This window comes from Martes martes (genome assembly GCF_963455335.1).
Source record: "Martes martes genome assembly, chromosome: 6".
In the NCBI taxonomy this organism is placed as follows: domain Eukaryota; kingdom Metazoa; phylum Chordata; class Mammalia; order Carnivora; family Mustelidae; genus Martes; species Martes martes.
Window position 1 is genome coordinate 22,821,244 of NC_137893.1, and position 25,602 is coordinate 22,846,845.

Genomic DNA, 25,602 nt, shown 5'->3' on the forward strand with positions numbered 1-25,602 from the left:
TTACATAGTTCAGGTATTACCCCCTTATCAGATACGTGATTTGCAAATATTTCTCCCATTCTCTAAGTCGCCTTTTCATTTTGTTGTTTCCTTTGTTGAGCAGAAACTTTTAAGTTTGATATAGTTGCATTTATTTATTTTTGCTTTTGTTGCCTATTCTTTTCGTATTATATCTAAAAAATCACCACCATGACCAATGTCAAAGAGCTTTTCCCATTTTCCTCCAAGAGTTTTGCAGTTTTCAGTGTTACATTTAGTCTCTAATCCACCTCAAATTAATTTTTGTGAGAGGTGAGAAGTAGGGGTCCAGTTTCATTCTTTTGTATGTAGAACTACCATATGATCCTCCCACTCCTGGGTACACATCCAAAGTCAGTATCTCAAAGAGATTATCTACACTTTCATGTCCATTGCAGCATTACTCATAAAAGGCAAGCTATGGAAACAATCGAAGTGTCCAATGGATGGATAAATGGATTAAAAAAAATGTGAAACACACACACAGAAGAATATTATTCACACATTAAAAAAAGAAAAATCCTGCCATTTGCAAAAGCATGGATGAGCCTGGAGGATATCATGCTAAGTAAAATAACCAGATAGGAAAAGACACCTTGGACAATCTCACTTATATGTTGAATCTAAAAAAATAAACAAAATGTTGAAATCATAGAAGAGTAGTTACCAAGGAGTGGGAAATGGATAGGCGTTGGCCAAAGAGTACACATTTTCAGTATCAGATGAATAAATTCTGAGGATCTAATGTGTAGCATGGTGCCTATAGTTAATAATAATGTATTGCATACTTGGAACTTGCTCGGAGAGTAGATAAGTGTTCTTACCACATGCAAAAGAAGGCAACTATGTGAAGAGATAAATATGTTAATTAACTGGGGTAATCATTTTATAATGTACACATGTTAAATCATGTTACACACTTCAAATATATGCAATTTACTGATTAGTTACATCTCAATAAAACTGGGGCAGGGGCGAAGAGGGTAAGAAACCTAGGTTGTGAAACCTAGGTTTTCACTTAACAAAGAAAAATCAGGATGTTCCCAATTGCCATTTTTCAGCACTACACTTCACTTAGAAAAATACTTACTTGAGTACTCTGTGTATTTCTAGATCTACTTTTTCTAGGGTTATCAATATTACCCTCTAACAGGAAGTTAGGTACACAGAGCAACCCCTCAGAAAAACAGGCTGATGGCTATGCCTGTGATCTCCACCTGTCATTAGCTTCAGGGCATCCGGGTGGGATTTTCCGTGAAGGGTGTGGGAGGAAATTGAGGATTAATAAGGAATGCGGGAAGCTCGGATTAGTGTTCATTAGTGACTGGGGAGAAACAGAACTCGGGGAAATAATGAGGCCCAGGAGAAAGGATTATGAAGCAGGCAAAAATATTGGGAGCAGTGTGAAGACTTCGGGTACTAGATATCCCTGGAAAAAAACAAGAGATGTTCTCTGTGATTGATACGCTTAACCGCGAGACATAACAAAGCCCCAGCCAGTTTTCATTCTGGCACACAGAAAGAAATACAAACCTCTTCTGGCAGAGTTTTGAACATAACCAGCACTTCAGAAGGATGGGGCAGGAACCATAAATTGAGGAAGACTTTCCCGTCAGCAGACAGCAAACACCGCGGCCGGGCCCGAAAACTCCTGTGGCATTATAAGAAAGTTTGGGTCAGCACAGCATTTCTCTTTAAAAAAAAAAAACAGACACCCCGATGGGAACTATTTCTAACGCGGCCCTGCAGCCACAGCTCCAGGCTCGGGTGACATCCGAGCCGGAGCCGGCGTCCAGGCCTGGGCCAGCACGACTCCCTTTCAGGCGGCTCACAGGTGGCCTGGGATATAAATAACTGAGGAGAGGAGCAGGGGAGGCTGCTTTTAGCCCCGGCTGTGTTGGAGGAAGGAGTGGGTTTGGAGGGCAGGAAAGGTGTGGTGAGAAAGCAGAGAGAGGACATGAGTGACGTGGCTGGCACCGTTCTGGGTGTTACGTATTTTCTCACTGAATTCTTGTGTCCTTAGAATGTACCTGTGTTGTTACTTGACAGAGGAGGAGACTGAGGTCCTAGGAGAACTTGCCTGCCCAGCTCCTAATAGATGATGCTGAGACTTACTTTGTTTTATTTTTTTAATTTTTTTTTTTTTTTTAGAGAGAGCACAAACAGGGAGGAGAGGGAGAAGCAGGTTCCCCATGAGCATGAACCCTGATGCGAGACTCGATCCCAGGACCCTAGGATCCTGACCTGAGCAGAAGGCAGCCGCCTGAAGCCTTTGAAGCCAGACGTGCACCTCCCTGGGGGCCCTGGGGAGAAACCACCGTCCTGAATTCTACAGTCATCACTGTTAGTTTTTCTTTGTGGTTTTACCATAATTGGATAAAACGTTAAAAGATTTTGTTGGGTTTTGCCTGTGTTTGACCTTCACACCAATGGCAGCTCGTGATCTTTCTGGTATACCCACTGGGGGAAGGTGGCATCTTGACCTGGTTTCTATGTCATCTCAGGAATGAGGTGGCCCACTGTAACAGAGGGTGGGGTAAGGGGGGCTGTTTTCCATTTGAATGGATTTGGTGCCTTTAAGTCTAATTGTGTTCATCTGGTGTGAAAATGGTGCTGTGCAGTTAACAGGTGTGGATTCTGGCATCAGAGGACCCCATTCTGAGACCAGCTTCCATCACCCACAGCTGTGTGGCCTTAGATGCACTACCATCTGAGTCCTTGCATACATAAAGTGGGGATAATGATTCCCAACTCACAGAATTGATGTAAGGAATAATTTTTAAAAAGAGTACCAAGCTTGTGAAAAGTATTTTATAAATTGTGAGGTGCTATACAAAGTTTGTTATTAGAATGCTAAGGTGAGGGTATCTAGCAAAGGGGCCAAAGGTGGGTAGGGGGCAAGGAACCCCTGTGGCCCAGTAGAGAGACCTTGTAGGAACCCTTGGGGTTATTTGTTAACAAGTGGGAACCTGAACACACTAATGAGAGGATGTCCTAGAATTGAGGGTTATAGGGCAAGGCCAGAGAAGGGTGCCACCTTAGACCCATCTCGGCTATGCTAGACAAAGCAGGCCTCATAGACACACAGACAGACAGTGGAAGGAGGTGTGCGGAGGGTATGGAGCCCCCTAACCCCGCCACACAACAGCCCCTCCCCTTTAAGCCCTCCGCTCTGCTCTTCCCACTCTGTCCCTAGTCCTGGACGGTTGTGTCCACTCTTCTGGCTGCAAAGGCCATCCATTCACCGGTGATACCCGAGTCCACCTGTGCGTGCCCGGTCCCCTCCCCAGCTTCCCACTTCCAACTTGCTTCCTGTTGGTCGGCAGGGTTTCAGATCATCTCAGTCAAAGAAGGCAAGAACTGAACTCCTTACCCTCTACCCCCCCAATCCAGTGCCTCCTCCTCTGTTAAAACAGCCACAACCCTCAGTGGCCCAAGCCAGAAATCAGGCGTCATTTTTAGAGCCTCCCTTCTCTTTTACTCTTCAGGTCCGACTCATCCCACTATTGTCCATACTTGTACCCGGTTTTCTTGCCTACTTCCATCGTCCCTGGCAAGGACTCCTCCTGGTGGGAGGTCCTCACCTTCTGGGGGGAACTTTGGAAATCACAGGGGTGTTTTTTGACTCTTGTTATTGTTTCTGGGTCTCTGGGAGAGATTCACTTACTAAAGTAAAATGTAACTCATTTTAACTGAGGGCTGAATGTTTTCAATATCAAACATTCGGAGTATGAGACTTTTTGAATCATTAAAACTCTACGTGAAGTGACTCATTGGCCTTAAAGACACCTTTCAAGTCTCAGGGTTTTAATCAGGTAATTTGAGGCTTGGGAACAAAGGATGGTGGTAGTTTGGAGAAATTTCCTTAATTTCAGTAACCACAAAGTCAGACTCTCCTGTCCTGGAGCAGATCAAAGCCAGGGTAACCCAGTCTTATCTCTATTGTTCAGTTCACCATGTCCAAAGGTGCCCCAAAGAAACATCAAATATCAACAATACAAAGTCACCAGGGCCTGTGGGCAAGCACATGAGGTTGCAAGCCGAAGCGCTGGCAGCAACAGTGTGACTGAACCAGTCCTTGGCCTCGGAATAGCACATACATCCCCGGAGCCTCAGGGCCCTCTACCAAGTGTTACCCTTTATTTCTCATCCATTCTTTCCTTCCATTTCCACCCCTGCCTGCAGCAAGCAGCCATCTGCTGGGGAAGGACAGAGAGAGTAGCAGAAAGCTCTGGGTCCAAAGCGCAGGGGTATAGCCCGTTCTCAGCCCCACAAGGAGGATTCCTCCCCACTCCTCGCGCATGGCCCACCAACTCCCTAGCCTGTCAGTTCCTTACGTGCTTGACATCATCCCCTTTCCCCTTCCTTCCCCTCCAGCCATCCACGCTGGGGCCACATTCCAGACCTTATCATTACCTGGGACCACCTCACCTCCAAAGACTTGAACCCCAAACCCCCTTTCCCATCTTTCCCTACACCAACCTTTTATCCCAGTTTCCTCACTCATCAACTCCCAGTAAACCTCCATTATCCCCACAAAATATGCTCCTTGACATCGTCCAGCCCTCTGGACTCCCCCTTTCATCTGTCAGTTCCACTCTGACTTCCCTCCTTTCCCTGCCCACACTGGGTCTCGCAGTCAAGCACAGGAACTACTCCCTCACCAGAATCTTCCAGTCTCTGCTTCCTTGTATTCACTACTCACCTACGTAGCAAAACCCCAACTCTGGATCCTTCTGACTATTATGTTTTTGGCTTCTAGCTGCATGTTGCTGAGCACAGCTGGAGGAAATCACACCACTAATTGTACTGATGCAACAACGAGTAAATGGTTTCCAGCCTGAGCTGTGTCACCCTGGGACAACCCTTATTCTTTCCTTTGATCAGCTTTCATGCCCATTTCCTTTTCTAATAATTCCAAGACTTCTTTCAGCCTCATACCAAATTCTTGCCAGCAAATGATGACACAATCTTATTCCATAATTGAATTAAAGGCCATTGGCTGGAACTTCCCCGACCTCCTGTGGGCCGTTTCCCCTACCTCCATCTGCCCCTTCAATCAAGGTCAAAGGCAGAGGTACACACCTGGGATATGAAATGAAGATGGCCACTGCCCTCAAGGTTCTTACATTTCTGAAGCAGCTAGATGTGCAAGCATGATTTATGATAGAAGCATGGTGGAATGGAAGGATAGTTGGCCGTTGAACAACACAGGGGTTCAGGGGTGCTGACCCACCTTGAAGTCAAAAATCTGTGCATAACTCTTGACTGATCTGAAAGTTAACTACTAATAGCCTACTGTTGACCAGATACCTCGATAGTTGATAAACACATATTTTGTATGCTATATATATTATATACTATATTCTTATAAAGGAAGCTAGAGAAAAGAAAATGTTATTAAGAAAATCACAAGAGGGGCTCCTGGGTGGCTCAGTGGTTTAAGCCGCTGCTTCGGCTTGGGTCATGATCTCAAGGTCCTGGGATCAAGTGCGGCATCGGGCTGTCTGCTCAGCAGGGAGCCTGCTTCCCTCTCACTCTCTCTGCCTGCCTCTCTGCCTACTTGTGATCTCTCTCTGTCAAATAAATAAATAAAATCTTAAAAAAAAAAAATCACAAGGAAGGAGCACCTGGGCGGCACAGTGGGTTAAGGCCTCTGCCTTTGGCTCAGGTCATGATCTCAGGGTCCTGGGATCGAGCTCCACATCGCGCTCTCTGCTCAGCAGGGAGCCTGCTTCCACCTCTCTCTCTGCCTGCCTCTCTGCCTACTTGTGATCTCTGTCTGTCAACTAAATAAATAAAATCTTTTTTAAAAAAAGAAGAAAGAAAATCACAAGGAAGAGAAAATACATTTACAGTACTCTACTGTATTTATAAAAGACAAATCCATGTATAAGGGGACCTGTGCATTCAAAGCCATGTTGTTTGAGGGTCAACCGTATATGAAAGTCCTGGAAACATCCATATTAGGGAGCATCAAGACCTGTTGGGAGGTCTCAAAAAGGAAGAAATAAGGAAGAAATTCACCACTGAGGCTTACGAGCTGTGATTCAGTATCTCCCTCTCTACATTTTTCCTCTTTAGGACACTACCATTTGTTCTCCATTTAAAGGAATTGTGATAAAATATACATAACATAAAATTTATCCTTGGAACTGTCTTTAAGTGTAGAGTTCAATGGCATTAACTACTTCCACATTGTTGTGCAACTGTCTCCAGAACTTTTATCCATCTTCCAGAATGGAAACTCTGTACCAATTAAATAATAATTGCACTGCCATCTTTTTATTTATCCAAGCCAGAGGCTCTGGGTGACACCCAGCTTCCTCCTTTGCCTTTAGCCTCCCATCAAATCCAGCACCTGGCCAACTGGTTTTACCTCCTACACATCTCCTGTCTGTACAGCTTCAGTAGCTTCCTAAATGAGATTCCCAACCATCATCTTACTCCCCCTTTGCCTGCTGTGGAAGGACAAATGCCAGACTTTTGGATCTTGCTCATCATTCTGTACATTCTCCTCCTCATTGCTCATCCTCACACACCCTGGGTGAGAGCCACTCAAGAGCGCACGTGCTGTCTCACATCTCTGTGTCACTGTACATGCGGGTCTCCCAGCTCAAACTGAAGTTCTTTTCCTGGTCTACCCGAAACACTAACCATCCTCTAAGTCCCAGGTTAAAGCATCCCCTTTACCCTGCAGCCTGCCTGGCTCCCCATCCCCACCTCCTCAATCCTTAAGATAATAATGAACATTTCCTGGTGGGTGCTGCTTTTATTATTCTCTTATTATATTTTAGTCTTTATCACAATGTATTGTAATTACCTATTTTCCCAGGGCACCTGGGTGGCTCAGCTTGTTAAGCCTCTGCCTTTGGCTCAGGTCATGATCTCAGGGTCCTGAGATTGAGCCCCACATCAGGATCTCTGGTCAGCAGAGACTCTGCTTCTCTCTCTGCCCCTCCCCTCATGCATGCTCTCTCTCTCTCTCGCTCTCGCTCTCGCTCTCTCTCAAATAAAGAAATAAAATCTTTTTTAAAAAAATTACCTATTTCCCCTTGCTTAAAGGGCAAGGACCATGTCTATCCATTGCAGTACAGCACTTGGCACCAAGGTTGTCACGTACTGTTGTTCGGGTTGTGCCCTGAGGCAGCCAGCAGTGGCTGAGATGCAGCTTATGTTTTACTTGCCAAGCTCTGTACCCTGGCAGGGGGCTACACCTGCCCAGAGGAAGGGGCGCCTTCTTTCAATGCACATAAACACCATATGGGATCGTGGCTCTACCTGTCACAGAGTGAGGGTTTGACTAATGTTCTCACATTAACCCTTCTCTCCCTTCTTCACTCCAGCAGCCGACAGACACGCCTGCTCTTGAAATATGCCCAAGCATCACCCCAATCTCCAGACTCTAGTCTCCTCTGGAGCCACGAAAAGCAAGGAGGCCTCAAGGGGCATCCTTCTTGGGAGAAGAACTCCCCTTGTCTCCTCTTCTATAGAGACTTGGGTTTGGGGATAAGGTTGTCTCTGTTAAAAGTAAATACAGTACATTACAGCCTTTAAAGGATTAAATAGCACCTTAGAATTTTAAACCTACAGAACTGACAGGGCTCTGCTGGTCAAGGGATGGCAAACACAACCAGGGAGGCCACCTTGCCCCTGTCCTTGGCCATGACAGACACTGCCAATCCATTCCAACACGCTCATAAGCTTGGGATGTCTCAGAATCCTCCATAGGGCATTAACTGTTGGAACTGACATTTAAAGAGAAACTTATTTTTTATCTTCGACCTAACCCCACTCCATATTTTAAGAATGAGGTGAGTGAGGACCCGTCCCTCCATGACCCTCATCATTCCCCAACTCTGTCCCTTCATCTCTAGTTAAACTCGTCCTGGGGTGATTCCCACCTATCATTTCACGAACACTTCTAAATGGCCCCTTTCCAAGGAAGTCTTTCCCCAGCAGTTCCATTCCTTGGAATCAAACTCTAGACAACCTAGCACTGAAAATCTTAGCATGTTGAACTTCAGAGAGCTCCTTCGGCGTCCTCACTCATCAGATGAAGAGCTGAGGTTCAAAGACTGAACAGAAGTGATTTGCCTGAGACCTCAGGGCAACTTACAATTGAGCTGGGTAAAGTCCAAAAATTCTAACTCCAAGACCATGACTCTCTCCCCTCTACCTCCTTGTGGCTGATGTTCATTTTTGTTAATATTCAGTACATGGAATCACAGACTTTGGAGTTAAAAATAATCTTATACTTTTTTAGGCTTCCACATCAGGCAGAAGTTCCTTTCTCTATTGCTCTGTTCTCTGTGGTGTATTAAAAGGGACAGGTTGAAATCTAGAGAGTTTAGGAAGTAGGAGATGGGTATAGTCAAAAAATACTGAATCTTTATCAGTCACTGCTTATCTACTGTCTAACTCTATGACTTAGGTTCTGGGTGAGCACTTACTTTGCTCACACTTCTATTGACCAGAGTCATGCCATGAAATTATCACACACTGACCAGATGATTTAGGGCTCTAGGCTCATCCCCCTTAAATGATGGTTTCCCTTGATCTTTAGGAAACACAGTCATCTACAATAAACAATACAGGAATAGAGCAAGACCTGCAAGTCAGAGACTTTTTTCTTTTTTCTTTTTATTTCTACTTCCTGACCTCCTTATTTGGGTGCTTCAAATAAAACAGATCAGAAGCAAAAACAGACTTCCTGAATACATTTGATCCTAAGCATAAATGTAGTGAATGTGTGGTTAGACTTCTGGAAACTATTTTAAAAATTTGATCCCAAGTATAGATAGGGCTTATAAATGGTTGACTTGGCTGGTGGGTAGATGAGATAATGAAACTAAGAAGTCTTAGAGGATTATCCTGTGATGTTTCATAGGAGAGAAAGATATATTTCAGCCTCATTGGGCAACAGGTGTACAGTCAAACCCTTGAGCAAAATAGTTAGTCTACTGAGGTGTATTGCCCTACCCTTACTTCAAATGCATTCTTCCATTGGGTAAATGTGGAAGTCAACCCAAATGGATGCACTGGCTGAGCTCATGAGACAGACACTGGTATCCACAAACTGGGAGCCTATAAAAGTGTCAAGGTAGGACTGGTCACTATTTTGGTAGCCAGCTATCAGTTAGTCAAGGGCCTACAAATTCAAGCTTTTTTCATTCTCCAGATTTCTCTAGCCTGTTCTATCATCCCCATTTTTTTTTTTTTTTTTTTTTTTTTGGTGAGCTCTGACTTACCTGTCACCTCCTCTTTTAACTTCTCCCTGAGGCCCTGGACTACAGTTAAACACTCCCTCTTTTGTGTCCTCAAGGAACATTTCACATAACTCTAGCAGATTATCTTTAAAATCTTTGAAGTTACTTTTTTGTTGACAGCGCTTTCCCCCACTGGGCTGAATTTACTGCCAGAGTCAATGGCTTATTTACCTTTATAACTCCAGCACATAGCCAAGTGACTGGTATTAAGTAAGCACTAAATAAATGCTGGCTGAATAATGCATGAATGAGTGAGCGAGTGAATGAGTGGTCTGATATAAATGGTCTCTCAATTTGCTTTCATCTATCTATTCTATGGTATTTATTGAGTATTACTATTATATAACACTAAGCTCTGTGCCTTAAGGGGAAGAGTAGGGAGGAAAGTAAGCTCACCATTTTTGTTCCCCCTTGGAGATGGAAGAACTGTGTAACACCCCTTCTTTCTCCCTTTCTTTCTCTTTTCTTTTCTTTTCTTCCTTCCTTCCTTTCTTTCTATTTCTTTTTTAAGGAAATGTGGTTGCTGACTGCATAGCTATGCTAACTCTTCCATCTAGGTAAGTGAACTCCAGGCAGGTTGAGTTAAGAACATTTGGGAAACTGGATAAGGCATGATAAGGAAGTATGGAAGCAGCTCTGCTCTTATCACTTAATATCACTCTACATGTATTTTTTTTTCCTCTGCCAGAGAAATACAGAAGGGCAAATTTATCCAAGGCACTGGTGTTCAATGTTGTGTGCGTGTGTGTGTGTGTGTGTGTGTGTGTGTGTGTGTTTCTTATTTCTTCTAGTCCATTAAGTAAAATATTTGAAGTCAGGACAGCTCAAGATCAAGATTACTTATTTGTTTGCTTATTTTAGATGCTGGCTTATGTAAAAGGGTGTGACTGATGGAAATCTCTGGGCTCTCCAGGGGAAAACAAAAACTGCATAGATTGAAAAAGCAGTGAAACAGCCCATAAACAAAGAACCTCTTCTGGGTTCCAATACAAAGATACTGTTATTCTTAGAGTGTTAGCTCTTTCCTTTGCCCTTCTGAACCAGGAGATCAAGGTGAAATGCAGTAAAGAAAGCAAGAGTCCCATACCAAATTTAACATGCCTCCTCCCTCCTCCCTGGGAGGGGTAGGGGATGGAGGTGGAGTAAAAAGATCTAAAGGAAATTACCCACCTGGGGTCAGCCTTGAGGCCCTCCTTGGAGTCTCTCAACCCTTTCTTTTCTTGTGGTTGCCCCACCATGAAAAAGGTGTCTCTGATGGTAGGGAAGTCTTCCAGCAGGGCTCTCAGACTATTGCAGTATGCCATAATCTGACCCCGAAGAGCATAGTGAGACATACGGCAGTTGAACCTGAAAGTCAGAAGAGATGATGTCCATAACGTCAATCGAAGTTATTCCATCTTTCCCAGAAGGATCTACTTCCCTAAAAGATCTTTCAAAGATAACAGAGGACCTCATCAAGAAGAAAGTTCTATCTGGTTCACGGTGCTATTGCCTAAAAGCAAAGACATGAACCTCTTCAAAGCATCTCCCAGCCTTCATTTCTGATACTCTTCTACATGTCAGAGAATAGTTTGGTTTGGTTTTATCCAACAGAATTGTGTTTATTTAAAAGCAAACCACCTAGTGATCCGAAGGGGCACATGCACCCCAATGTTTACAGCAGCAGTGTCCATAATTGCCAAACTGTGGAAAGAGTCTGGTGTCCATCAGCGGATAAATGGATAAAGAAGATGTGGTATATATACACAATGGAATACTATGCAGCCACCAAAAAATGAAATCTTGCCATTTGCAGTGATATGGGTGGAATTAGAGGGTATTATGCTAAGTGAAGTAAGTCAATCAGAGAAAGATAATTATCATGTGATCTTATGGATATGTGGAATTTAAGAAACAAAACAGAGGACCATAGGGGAAGGGAGGGAAAAATAAAACAAGATGAAATCAGAGAGGGAGACAAACCATAAGAGACTTTTCTTTTTAAAAAGATTTTATTTATTTATTTTAGGGAGAGAGTGAGAGAGAGAGATGAGAGAGCACACAGAGGGAGAAGCAGGCTCTCCACTGAGCAGGGAGCCCTATGCAGGGCCCCATCCCAGGACCCTGGGATCAGGACCTGAGCCAAAGACCAACGTTTAACTGACTGAGCCTCTCAGGCATCCTCCCCACCCCCTTAAGAGACTCTTAATCATAGGAAACAAACCGAGGGTTTGCTGGAGGGGTGGGGGTGGAGGATGGGGTAACTGGGTGATGGACATTAAGGAAGGCATGTGATGTAATAAGCACTGGGTATTATATAAGACTGATGAACCACTGAACTCTACCTCTGAAACTAGTAATACATGTTAATTAATTTAATTTAAATTAAAATACATAAATAGGTCTGTCCAACAAGAAGACCTAACAATCTTAACTATCTATGCCCCTAACATGGGAGCAGCCAACTATATAAACCAATTAATAACAAAATCAAAGAAATACATCGACAGTAATACAATAATAGCAGGGGACTTTAACACCCCCCTCACTGAAATGGACAGATCATCTAAGCAAAAGATCAACAAGGAAATAAAGGCCTTAAATGACACACTGGACCAGATGGACAGTATTCAGAACATTCCATCCCAAAGCAACAGAATATACATTCTTCTCTAGTGCACATGGAACATTCTCCAGAATAGACCACATCCTGGGTCATAAATCAGGTCTCAATCGGTACCAAAAGATCGAGATCATTCCCTGCATATTTTCAGACCACAATGCTCTGAAGCTAGAACTCAATCACAAGAGGAAATTTGGAAAGAATGCAAATACATGGAGACTAAACAGCATCCTTCTAAAAAATGAATGGGTCAACCAGGAAATTAAAGAAGAATTGAAAAAATTCATGGAAACAAATGATAATGAAAACACAACAGTTCAAAATCTGTGGGACACAACAAAGACAGTCCTGAGAGGAAAATATATAGCGGTGCAAGCCTTTCTCAAGAAACAAGAAAGGTCTCAAATACACAACCTAACCCTACACCTAAAGGAGCTGGAGAGAGAACAACAAAGAAAGCCTAAACCCAGCAGGAGAAGAGAAATCATAAAGATCAGAGCAGAAATCAATGAAATAGAAACTAAAAAAACAATAGAACAAATCAACAAAACTAGGAGCTGGTTCTTTGAAAGAATTAATAAGATTGATAAGCCCCTGGCCAGACTTATCCAAAAGAAAAGAGAAAGGACGCAAATAAATAAAATCATGAATGAAAGAGGAGAGATCACAACCAACACCAAAGAAATACAAACAATTATAAGAACATACTACGAGCAATGCTATGGCAACAAATTTGACAATCTGGAAGAAATGGATACATTTCTAGAGATGTATAAACTACCACAACTGAACCAGGAAGAAATAGATAACCTGAACAGACCCATAACCAGTAAGGAGATTGAAACAGTCATCAAAAATCTCCAAACAAACAGAAGTCCAGGACCAGACGGCTTCCCAGGGGAATTCTACCAAACATTTAAAGAAGAATTAATTCCTATTCTCCTGAAACTGTTCCAAAAAATAGAAATGGAAGGAAAACTTCCAAACTCATTCTATGAGGCCAGCATCACCTTGATCCCAAAACCAGACAAGGATCCCACCAAAAAAGAGAATTACAGACCAATATCCTTGATGAACACAGATGCGAAAATTCTCACCAAAATACTGGCCAATAGGATCCAACAGTACATTAAAAGGATTATTCACCACGACCAAGTGGGATTTATTCCAGGGCTGCAAGGTTGGTTCAACATCTGCAAATCCATCAATGTGATACAATACATTAATAAAAGAAAGAGTAAGAACCATATGATACTCTCAATAGATGCTGAAAAAGCATTTGACAAAGTGCAGCATCCCTTCCTGATTAAAACTCTTCAAAGTGTAGGGATAGAAGGCACACACCTCAATATTATCAAAGCCATCTATGAAAAACCCACCGCAAATATCATTCTCAATGGAGAAAAACTGAAAGCTTTTCCGCTAAGGTCAGGAACACAGCAGGGATGTCCGTTATCACCACTGCTGTTCAATATAGTACTAGAAGTCCTAGCCTCAGCAATCAGACAACAAAAAGAAATTAAAGGCATCCAAATCGGCAAAGAAGAAGTCAAACTATCACTCTTTGCAGATGATATGATACTATATGTGGAAAACCCAAAAGGCTCCACTCCAAAACTGCTAGAACTTATACAGGAATTCAGTAAAGTGTCAGGATATAAAGTCAATGCACAGAAATCAGTCGCATTTCTTTACACTAACAACAAGACAGAAGAAAGAGAAATTGAGGAGTCAGTCCCATTTACAATCGTACCCAAAACCATAAGATACCTAGGAATAAATCTAACCAAAGAGGCAAAGAATCTATACTCAGAAAACTATAAAGTACTCATGAAAGAAATTGAGGAAGACACAAAGAAATGGAAAAATATTCCATGCTCATGGATTGGAAGAACAAATATTGTGAAAATGTCTATTCTACCTAAAGCAATCTACGCATTTAATGCAATCCCTATCAAAATCCCATCCATTTTTTTTAAAGAAATAGAACAAATAATCCTAAAATTTATATGGAACCAGAAAAGACCTCGAATAGCCAAAGGAATATTGAAAAAGAAAGCCAAAGTCGGTGGCATCACAATTCCAGACTTCAAGCTCTATTACAAAGCTGTCATCATCAAGACAGTATGGTACTGGCACAAAAACAGACATATAGACCAATGGAACAGAATAGAGAGCCCAGAAATAGACCCTCAACTCTATGGTCAACTAATCTTCGACAAAGCAGGAAAGAATATCCAATGGAAAAAAGACAGCCTCTTCAACAAATGGTGCTGGGAAAATTGGACAGCCACATGCAGAAAAATGAAATTGGACTATTTCCTTACACCACACACGAAAATAGACTCAAAATGGATGAAGGACCTCAATGTGCGAAAGGAATCTATCAAAATCCTTGAGGACAATGCAGGCAGCAACCTCTTTGACCTCAACCGCAGCAACTTCTTCCTAGGAACATCGCCAAAGGCAACAGAAGCAAGGGCAAAAATGAACTATTGGGATTTCATCAAGATCAAAAGCTTTTGCACAGCAAAGGAAACAGTTAACAAAACCAAAAGACAACTGACAGAATGGGAGAAGATATTTGCAAACAACATATCAGATAAAGGGCTAGTATCCAAAATCTATAAAGAGCTTAGCAAACTCAATACCCAAAGAACAAATAATCCAGTCAAGAAATGGGCAGAGGACATGAACAGACATTTCTGCAAAGAAGACATCCAGATGGCCAACAGACACATGAAAAAATGTTCCACATCACTCGGCATCAGGGAAATACAAATCAAAACCACAATGAGATACCACCTCACACCAGTCAGAATGGCTAAAATTAACAAGTCAAGAAATGACAGATGCTGGCGAGGATGCGGAGAGAGGGGAACCCTCCTACACTGCTGGTGGGAATGCAAGCTGGTGCAACCACTCTGGAAAACAGTGTGGAGGTTCCTCAAAAAACTGAAAATAGAGCTACCCTATGACCCAGCAAATGCACTCCTGGGTATATATCCTAAAGATACAAACGTGGTGCTCCGAAGGGGCACGTGCACCCGAATGTTTATAGCAGCAATGTCCACAATAGCCAAACTGTGGAAAGAGCCTAGATGTCCATCCACAGATGAATGGATAAAGAAGATGTGGTATATATACACAATGGAATACTATGCAGCCATCAAAAGACATGAAATCTTGCCATTTGCAACGACGTGGATGGAACTAGAGGGTATCATGCTTAGTGAAATAAGTCAATCGGAGAAAGACAACTATCATATGATCTCTTTGATATGAGGAAGTGGAGGTGCAAGGCGGTGGGGGTTGGGGGGAGGTAGGAAAAGAAAAAATGAAAAGATGGGATTGGGAGGGAGACAAACCAGAAAAGACTCAATCTCAAGAAACAGACTGAGGGTTGCGGGGGGAGGGGGGACGGGAGAGGGTGGTGGGGAAATGGACATTGGGGAGGGTATGGGCTATGATGAGTGGTGTGAAATGTGTAAACCTGACGATTCACAGACCTGTACCCCTGGGGATAAAAATACATTATATGTTTATTAAAATAAAAAAATTAAAGAAAAAAAGTAAACAAATCCCATGGAAAAAAAATAAAAAAAAATAAAATACATAAATAAATAAATGTTCGGTAGGAAAAAAAATCAATAAAAAATTAAGAAAACCACCTGGCTCATTGTCTGGATTTCTACAGAGCACAGCAATTCATTGAATTCAGGGTCAGAGAAATCAGCGTATGTTGTTCACATACACCATACTTACTTCTGACAATATTCAACTATAACATCTCTCTTGACTTTACCAACTTCATCCTGTAATAAGAGAGAATGACAGTTCTTCTATTAGGTGGTTGGCTATAAAAACTCTCAAGCCTAGTACATGTATACAAACTTAAAGCAAACTTTAAGTACGAAAGAGCCACACAGTTGAGATATTCTTTCTGAAGGCCAGCTGGTTGAAAAATATTCCTCCATGGTTCTCTCCCACTCCTGCACCCCTTGTTGAGTAGCCAAGAATGCATGGCCCTGACCACTCTTTACCTGGGCCATTTCTCATGGTTCTGTTTACAAAGAGCAACACCGAAGGATGGGTAATGTCTCCCTCCAGGAAAAATGGCAAGCTTGCCATAAAGAGTGGAAGCTTCCTTAAGCTCAGTGTCATTCGACTGGGACAAAAACCCACTGCACACGTCTGGTCTTCTCCATGTTGTCCCCTTGGGACTTGGGGGGCAAAGAGAACTGATACAAACATAAAGGTCATGTCACCTGCTCTGTCGTGAGTCATAAAGTTCTTTGTCTCTGATCTAGGAGTCTTGTGTCTTTTAATCTAATGGCATTGGATAATCCTGAAGATCAGTTAATGAACTATAAAATTTTTCACTTGGTCAGTACTTTTTGAATATAGTAGTAAAAAAAAAAAGGTAATTGAATACCTCAATTATTTATTATAAGGAGTCCTCCACCTCCATTATTGCTCAGCGGTAGTCTAGAAGTCTGGTCTCCCTCACATCCCATTTGTAGAACAGGATTTGGGAAATTTAAGTCTTTCCTTTTCAGTCACAGAGAGGGAAAAAACTTAGAGATTGTAAACCTGTGATTTCTCTCCCAAATAACAATGTGTTAGCCTAATGACTTTCTCCTCAAAAAATTAATGAATCCATATTCACAAAATATAGCAATACTTTGAACTAATTAAAGGTTTGAATTTTATATTTCCCAACAGAGTAGGCTAGCATAAACCCTTAAATAGAAACATGTCACTAATATCTGGAAAATCAGCTAACACAAGAATTAGATAGTGAGAGCCCTTGCTCACATTATCTAAACTCCCCGAACATCTGTGGGTCACTCGAGAGTGGGTTAATGTTCCAGAGCAGGTGCTGAAACTAGTTCCATTTCGAAAGTGACAAAATAAAATGTGGTCTTGGAAAAAAATGTGCATATTTTTAAAACTCAACTACAATTAGCTCGAATTACTTCCTTTCTATTTCTTATTGAATTCCCTTTTACAGTTATTTAAATTTTCAACAGTCCTATCCAAATAGGCTGAAAGCAAGAGATTACAAGTTAAGAATTTTTATCGTCTCAAATGTAAAAGACAAGGAGAGCTTCAGGGAGCCCTTCCCACTAAACTCACAAGGCTCTTCATTTTGTCAGCCATGGTTTGTTTCCTGAGGAGGAAGGCGTTCAGCATCATGTCCCGCAGCCCCACCTTTTCTAGTTGAATGGACACAAAAGCCTCCGGAGCCCTGACAAGTGAACAGAGACATCTGAGCCCATGGCAGGAAGTAAGTGGACATAAAATAAGAAGACAACACAAGCTCCCTGGAGGTCAGGAAACCTGGGACTGAGTACTGGGCATTGCAAAAGGAGAACAGATGTCTGTCTCCATGGTTCTCATCCTCTTCATATTTGATTCTATTCAATGGGGATCGTGATGTGTCACCACCCATCTTGGGGCCCCCATGTACCTGGAGCCTGTATCAGCAGTTCCTCTTCTGTCCCCAACTTCATAGCCTGGCTCAGTGTTTGTACTATTTGTACTACCCAGGTCCCTTTGTGCCCTCCTGGCTTCTACTGCAGGGGTTTCTAGATTGTAGTGGTCTCTCAAGAGTCCTCTTGACTAGACATATTGGTCTTACATCCACATGTTGGGAATGGGAACTTAGGGTATTCGAACTCTGGTCATATGTCAGATTAATGATATCTTGGGTAGTAGAGTAGTTTTGCTGGGGTTTTTTTTTTCCATCTTAAATTTGCCAGAATTAAATTAAGCTATTACTGGAAATACTCAGGATATTTATTATAGAATACAAATATCTCTCTTTCTCTGTCATGGTAGAAAGAGATCGGAACATCATAGGACATTCTTGATTTATAATCCATCTCTCGACAGAGGTTGTAGCTCTCTGATAATGCATCACCTTATTATCCTAAGCATTGGTAAAACGCTTGTTGGAAGAGTGAGGGTAATTCTGTGCTTTTCAGTTTAAGATAAACGTGGAAAATTTGGAGAGGCCCATATTCTTCTTCCTTGTGTTCTGTGTGTTGGAGTTTGAAAAATATAGAGAGAGGGAAGACAAAGAGAAAGGAGAAAAGGGTCTGAAATAAGGAACCATTGACTCTCCATAGACTGTATATTGGAAGGAGCTGACACTTCTCAGTATTCATACAAGGCCTATTCATACGAGGTCTTAAAAATTAAACACATGCTGGTCACTTTGGGAATTTAGGCATCCTTTAATCCCCTGACACTACATTATTAATTGACTTAAAAGAAGACACTTTTGTTATTTTTAAACAAACCCCTAGGATAGTACCTTTTGGTAGCCTGTAATCTTTCTGAAGGATGAGTGAGGGTGTCTGGAACTTTTGGAGTTGGGACTACTGGTGCGTTCTCTATGTCATTCACAATTCTGGAATTTCTTCTTCTGGCTGGACCCATTCCACCATGATTTCTCAGATCTGAACTTATTTCCTAAAATGTTTTAAACCAAAGTGAATTAAGTTTGTTGGATTTGTAAGTCCTGTAGTACTGACCCCCAAATGCCCCAGACATGGGGTAAGGATGGGTTGGAGAGGAAGAGAGAGAGAGGGGAAGCGAAACAATGGGGAGGAGAGGAGAGAGTACGAGAGGGAAGGGAAGAGAGTATTTGTACAATGTAGGGGTGAGGCAGTAGCGTAGCTATTTCTAGGATAAAGTGCAGTAGTCTAAATTGACCTGAAAAAAATTCTCCATTCTACAAGATAGTTGGTTGGAGTGCTCTGTATAGAGTGGCCTCTCAAGAAATACTGTTGATGGACTTCATGGCTGCAAGATCTGAAAAACTGAGGCAGGGTGCCCACGGTGGTTCAGCCTAAGCAAATGGAGGTAGGCTCTGTATGCTGTCATGAACAATGTAATGACAAAGGGAGGGGGAAGGAGGGTGTGGGAGAAAAACTTTCTATGGTGTTTTGTCTTGGCAGCCTAGGTGGACTGATACAGGAGCAACAAATGCACACTGTTTCTATCTTTCCATCACCATCTCACTCCTTAACTCTGACAGCCTTGCTTTCAAGCTAGTCTTGCTTTCAACCCCATTAGAACTGCTCTGCCAGTCAACAATGAGCTTTTGAGAATGTCAAATGCCTCATTCTAATCCCTACTCTTCCGGTTCTTCCCTCTACATCTAACTCTATCAACTTACAACTTCTTTTTCTTTTTTTCTCTTCTTTTAAAAACAACAGCTTTACTGAGATACAACTGACATTTAATAACCAGCACATATTTAAAGTGTACAACTAGATAAGTTTTGGCATATGTATACAACTATGAAATCTGCAATCAGAATAATGACCATCCCATTCACCCAGCCCCCCTTCTCAAGCAACCACTGTTCTCTGCTTTCTCCAACTATAGATTAGAATGCATTTCCTAGAATTTTATATAAATGGAGTCATGCAGTAGGTACTCTTTTTTTTGTACGGTTTCATCCATATTGCTGTATCTCACTAACTCATTTGTTTGTATTGCTGAGTAGTATTCCATTATATGGATACACCACAATTTGTTTATCTGTTCACTTGATGAAGGACATTTGGGTTCTTTCCAGGTCTTGGCTATTTTAAATAAAGCTGCTATAAACATTGGCATATGTTTTCGTATGAACATGTGTTTTCATTTCTCTTGGGTAAATACCCAGGAGTGGAATGGCTGTATTATATGGTAAGTGTATGTTTACGTTTTTAAGAAACTGTCAAAATGCCTTGCAAGGTGATTGACTACTTTGCATTCCCTTCAGCAGTGTATGAGAGTTCCATATCTTCCACATTCGTGCCAACACTCAAAATGGTCAGTCTTTTTAATTTTAACCATTCTAATGGGAGTGCAGTAGTTCCTCACTAGGGTTTTAATTTGCATTTCCCTAACAACTCTTATTTCTCTAATAAAAAGGTGTTAAACACCTTTTTCTGTGCCTCTTCTTTGGTGACTCATTTCTTCCTGAAACTCTCCTCTCCTTTGACTTTGGTAGCAGTATACAATTTTGTTCTCTCCCTGTCTCTCATCTCTTTCCTTTCCTCCTCCCTTCCCTCATTTCCTCTTGTTTCCTTTCATTGTCTCCATCATTTATTCCTCCTTATTATATCATCAGTCCTCTTCTTGTCCCACCCTTGTAGGAGAGCAATATAAACACACACACACAGTCACACAGTATTTCTATATATTCACATACATTACTATATGTTCATATATTACTATACATATTCACATATTCATTCACATATATAGCCCTAATGTCTTCCTATTCCTGCTCTTGCTCCAATCCAGTGCCTTTAAACATTTGTTTTTTGAATGGATCTTAGGAACTCATAATACTCTCTCTCTCCATTTCAGTAAGAAGAACCCCACTTATATCTGTTTTATATATTAGTATTCTTTATAAGATTAAAGGAATTGAATAAAGAATTCCTTATGTCAACTATGTATGAAAAGCACCTGTGGTGGTCAAGCTGGGCTCTTCATTGTTATGTAGTACCCATCTGCCCTTTCTTGTTCCCAAGCCTGAGTTATCTGAGGGCTCTTCTCTCTGCCTGTCAAAAAGCTCATCCTTCAGGTTTTCCCAAATGCCCACTCTCTGTGCTGCTCTTCCTGGTTCCCCAGATGTGACCTTTCTTTTCTTTACATTCCTTCCATAGCTTGTTGAACCTCTTTTATGGTTTGTGCTTAAACCTCTTGTGAGCCTGTCCCCCCTTCTATACACTGGTCTCTAAGTTCCTCAGGAGCATGAACTGTGCCTCAGTATAATCTGATGAGTGTAACTTATAGGAGGGACTGAATTAAGGTTTTGGGGATTGATATTTTTAAAAAATCAATATAACTCACTCTATCCTTATTTTCTACTTCAGCATTTAATTTCTTTGGGAGTTACTATTTGGCAGTAGAAGCGAGGAATGAGAATTCTTGCCATACTCATAAATTCGAATTCTCCTATTAACATGAAGAGTAGAAATAGATAAATAGAGGTTGGCAAATCTGATAAGGGTTAAATATGGTGAGCTGTAGAGAATCTATAAGACTTAATGTTAAAAGACCACCTGGAAAGTTGACTTCCTAAAACCATGATTAATTTTACTGGTGAACATACATACACATGAGAACTAGACTATTGTTTTTAAAAGTGGGGAAAAATCCTTATGAACTGATGTGGAGTGATTTCTAGGATACACTGCTTAGTGAAAAAACAAAGTCCAAAATAGTATATGCAAATAAAATCCAAACTCTTTCATGATAAAATCATTCAACAAACTAGGAATTGAGAGAAATGTCCTCAACCTATAAAAGGCATCTATGAAAAACCCATAATTAACATCATAATTAGTGGTAAAAGATTGAAAGCTTTCTCCCCAAGATCAGGAATAAGATAGTAATACTCACTCTTCCCATTTCTATTTAGCTTTGTACTGGATGGTCTAGTTAGGACAATTAGACAAGAAAATGAAAGAAAAGGCATCTAGATTGGAAAGGAAGAAGCGAAGTTATTCCTATTTGCAGATAACACGATCTTGTGTATAAAAAGTCCTAAGGAGGAATGCCTGGGAGGCTCAGTCAGTTAAATGTCTGCTTTCAGCTCAGTTCATGATCTTGGGGTCCTGGGATTGAGCCGTGTGTAAGGCTCCCTGCTTAGTGGGGAGTCTGCTTCTACCTCTCCCTCTGCCCCTTCCCCTACTGCTTCTTTTCTCTCTCTCTCTCTCTCTCTCAAATAAATAAAGCCTCTTATTTTATTTTTTTTTAAGATTTTTATTTATTTTGAGGGAGAGAGAGAGACAGAGTGAGAGCATGAGAGGGGAGGTCAGAGGGAGAAGCAAACTCCCCATGGAGCTGGGAGGTTGATGTGGGACTCAATCCCAGGACTCTGGGACCATGACCCGAGCCGAAGGCAGTTGCTTAACCAACTGAGCCACCCAGGCACCCAAATAAAGCCTTTTATCCCAAGAACACATACATACATACAAACATACTACAAGTAAACTACTAAAACTAATAAACTAGTTTAGTAAGGTGGCAGGATACAAGATCAATATACAAAAGCAAGTGGCATCTCTATATATTAGCAATAAACATTCTGAAAATGAAATTAATAAAACAATTCCATTTATAATAACAGAATAAAAAATAAAATATTTTGGAATTAATTTAACAAAAGAAGTACAGAACTTGTACACTGACAACTACAAAATACTGTTGAAAGAAATTAAAGACATAAATAGAAAGACATCCATGTTCATGGATCAGAAGACTTAAGACGGCAATAGTACTCAAACTCATCTATAGATTCAATCCAATCCCTGTCAAAGTCGCAAATGGTTTTTTTTGGTATGTGTGCAGAAATTGACAAGCTGATCCTAAAATTCATATAAAAATGCAAGGGTCTCAAAATAGCTAAAGCCATCTTGAAAAAGGAGAACAAAGTTGGAGGACTCACATTTCTCAATTTCAAAACTTAACACAACTCTACAGTAATCAAAACAGCAGGGGTAGTAACATAAAAATAGACATATAGAACAATGGAATAGAATTCAGTGTCCAGAAATACACTCTTATATTTAAGGTCAATTGATTTTTGACAAAGGTGTCAAGATAATTCAATGGCAAAAGATGAGTTTTTTCAACAAATGGTGCTGGGACAACACACCATCTGCCAAAGAATGAGGTTAGACCCCTTCCTCATACTACATACAAAAATTAACCATAAATGGGCATAGACCTAAATGCAAAAGCTAAGTTCTCAGAAGAAAACAGAGGAGTAGACCTTTGTGACTTTGGATTCAGGAACAATTTCTTAAATATGACACCAAAAGAATAAATGACAAAAGAAAGACTGGATGAGTGGAACTCATCGAGATGAAAAAGTTCTGCTTCAAAGGATACCATCAAGAAAGTGAGAAGATGACCCTCAGAATGGGAGAAAATATTTGCAAATCATATACTTGGTAAGTATACATGTACTGATACTTGTATTCAGAATACATAAATAACTCCTATACTTCAATAATGAAAAGACAAATATTATTTTATATAAAAGGGAAAGAATTTGAATAGAAATTTCTCTAATGAAGACATATAAGTGGCCAATAAGCACTTGAAAGGATGTTCAATGTCATTAGTAATTAGAGAAATGCAAATCAAAACCACAATAAGATACAATTTTACTCCCAATAGGAGAGCTAACATAAAAAAAGACATTAACAAGGGTTAACAAAACTTAAAACATATGTCCTTGTAAAAACCTATGCATGAATGTTCACAGTAGCCTTATACATAATGGCCAAAAAGTAAACACAACCCAATATCTGTCAGCTGATGAATGGATAAACAAAATGTGATCTACCTATATAATGAAATATTACTCATCAGTAAAAAGGAATGAAGTCCTGATTCTACATTCTACAACATGAATAAAACTTGAAAACATGCTAAGTGAAAAAAATCCAGACTGTATGTTGAATGATTCCATTTATGTGAAATGTTCAGAATAGGAAAATCTATAGAGCCAGAAAGTAGATTACTGTTTGCTGCGGGCTGAGGGAAGAGGGTGGAATGGGAAGAGACTACTAATGGGTACAGTGTTTCCTTTGAAAGTGATGAAAAATGATCTGGAATTAGATAATGATGAAGGTTACAAAATCCTGTGAATAATATACTTTAAAGGGGTAAATTTTATGTTATGTAAATTAGATCTCAGTAACAACCACAGAAATCTGGGGGGAAATGAGTTATACATTGTGCGTTACCTTTTGTAGAAAAAAGAAGGGACAAATGTCTCCGTTTACTTTTGCAAAAAGCAATGCAGGAAGAATAAAACAGAAAACAATGAAGTCAGTTATCTACAAAGGGTCGAGGTGGAGGAACAAGATATTTTCTGCTGGATGATTCTAGCTAGCCAATATTATAGAGTAAGACACAAAGAAAAAATTGTTAGCAAATCACTAAAAATAAGGAGACTCAGTAAGGATTTGATCATGTGTTGACTTCACATTAGGAAAGAAGGAAAGGAGGGGAGGAGGGAAGGAAAGAAGATAAAATGATAGAAAAGCAGGGAAAGAAGGAAGAAAGAGAAGGAAGGAAGGAGGGGAAGAAAGAAAGAAGGGAGGAGAGAGGGAGCAGGCTAAGGGGAAGAGAGGGTGGAAGGGGTACCCTGGCATCTGCTGTCATAGTGGTAGCATGTCTCAGGTTTCTCTATCTTATAGGCTGACCTTTGCCTCAGCAGGACAGCCCCACCGGGGCATGGGATAGGAGGATGCCTGCTGGACAGCCACCATCAAGGCATTTTTCTGAGCTGCTTGGCATGCAAGGGTCACTTGCATATTTTCCACTCCTGAATGGAATAAGAGCTAAAGGAAGAAAATGTGAAAGGTATTAGGAATTTCTGCCATAAAGAAAGAGATGAAGTAGAGGATTTGAGATCACTGCTTATTTAACATGTAAACATATGAATCAAACTGCACGGTGAGCTGAGATCCTTGTTCCTTCTCGGCCACAGGACTGAATCTGGTCTCTCTCTAAGCACCATTTCATCCCGGGAAGGCACCCTCCTGGCCCAATTTGCCCTGTAGCTGGACACCATCAGGTTTCTGGTCAGAAAAGGATGAGTAGGCTCTGATGAACTAACAAATGTGCCCAGTGGCAGCCTTTTAAAAACTGCCAAGATTAGATTAACGTTTAAAAAATCCACACACAGGCGCGCCTTGGTGACTTGGTCAGTTAAACATCAGACTTTGGCTCAGGCCATGATCTCGGGATCCTGGGATTGAGTCCCGAAGTGGGCTCCACACTCAGCAGGGAGTCTGCTTGTCCCTCTCCCTCTGTCCTTCCCCCGCCCCCCACTCATGCTTTCTCTGACTGTCTCTCAAATAAATAAAATCTTAAAAAAAATAATAAATTCAAAAAGTAAAAAATACACAAATACAAACCTACACATACATGCACAGGAGCAAAGAAATTCATTTAAGTGGAAGGGGAAAAATAAGAGCACCAAATTTAAGAAGATCAGGTAAAAGCTCCAATAACAGGTGCGTATTTTAAAAACCTGGCACTAAGATGGCGCACTACATGTGCTTCCTTTTAAAACCTAACAGAAGTTGGGACGCCTGGGTGGCTCAGTTGGTTAAGCAGCTGCCTTCGGCTCAGGTCATGATCTCAGCGTCCCGGGATCGAGTCCCACATCGGGCTCCTTGCTCGGCGGGGAGCCTGCTTCTCCCTCTGCCTCTGCCTACCACTCTGTCTGCCTGTGCTCGCTCGCACTCTCTCTTTCTCTAACAAATAAATAAATTACAAAAAAAAATTTGATAAAACCTAACAGAAGTTATTGCAAGCGGTGGTGCAGGCTCTAGGGTTCAAACCAGACCAATATGCACAACAAATAAGACAAGGCGATCATCATTATTTATGAGCTGGAAGATTTTTTTCTACATGGGATCCAAACATATGAATTAAATACGATGATTTTTTAAGAAATACATAAGCAAATTGCTTAATTTTACTTTAGTTTTCTTTAAAGAAATAATTTACCTTAAGGATGGCTTCCTTTGTATAAAAGCTGAACTTGCCAACCTGGTTATCATCCACCTCAGAGATGGCTAAGACAAGGGTAGCAGGAGCATATCTGCAAGAAAAAACATGACATTGTTCTGTTGTTCTGTGCTGTTAGTCAAGAGATGCCCTTTCTGATGG

The 25,602-nt window shown here is 41.1% G+C and overlaps 1 protein-coding gene across 1 annotated transcript in view; it reads right to left on the reverse strand.

Moving 5' to 3' along the window:
* LOC308344290 (uncharacterized protein) overlaps positions 1–25,602 on the reverse strand; it is a gene marked incomplete at its 5' end in the record, with an annotated part of 154,792 nt that overhangs the window by 66,524 nt on the left and 62,666 nt on the right. The window contains 7 exons of the mRNA XM_080805881.1: positions 1,548–1,669; positions 10,458–10,634; positions 15,655–15,704; positions 17,029–17,140; positions 18,212–18,369; positions 24,126–24,263; positions 25,441–25,534. Of these exons, the coding sequence (XP_080662007.1) occupies positions 1,548–1,669; positions 10,458–10,634; positions 15,655–15,704; positions 17,029–17,140; positions 18,212–18,369; positions 24,126–24,263; positions 25,441–25,534 (851 nt within the window). The remainder of the gene's footprint in view (positions 1–1,547; positions 1,670–10,457; positions 10,635–15,654; positions 15,705–17,028; positions 17,141–18,211; positions 18,370–24,125; positions 24,264–25,440; positions 25,535–25,602) is intronic.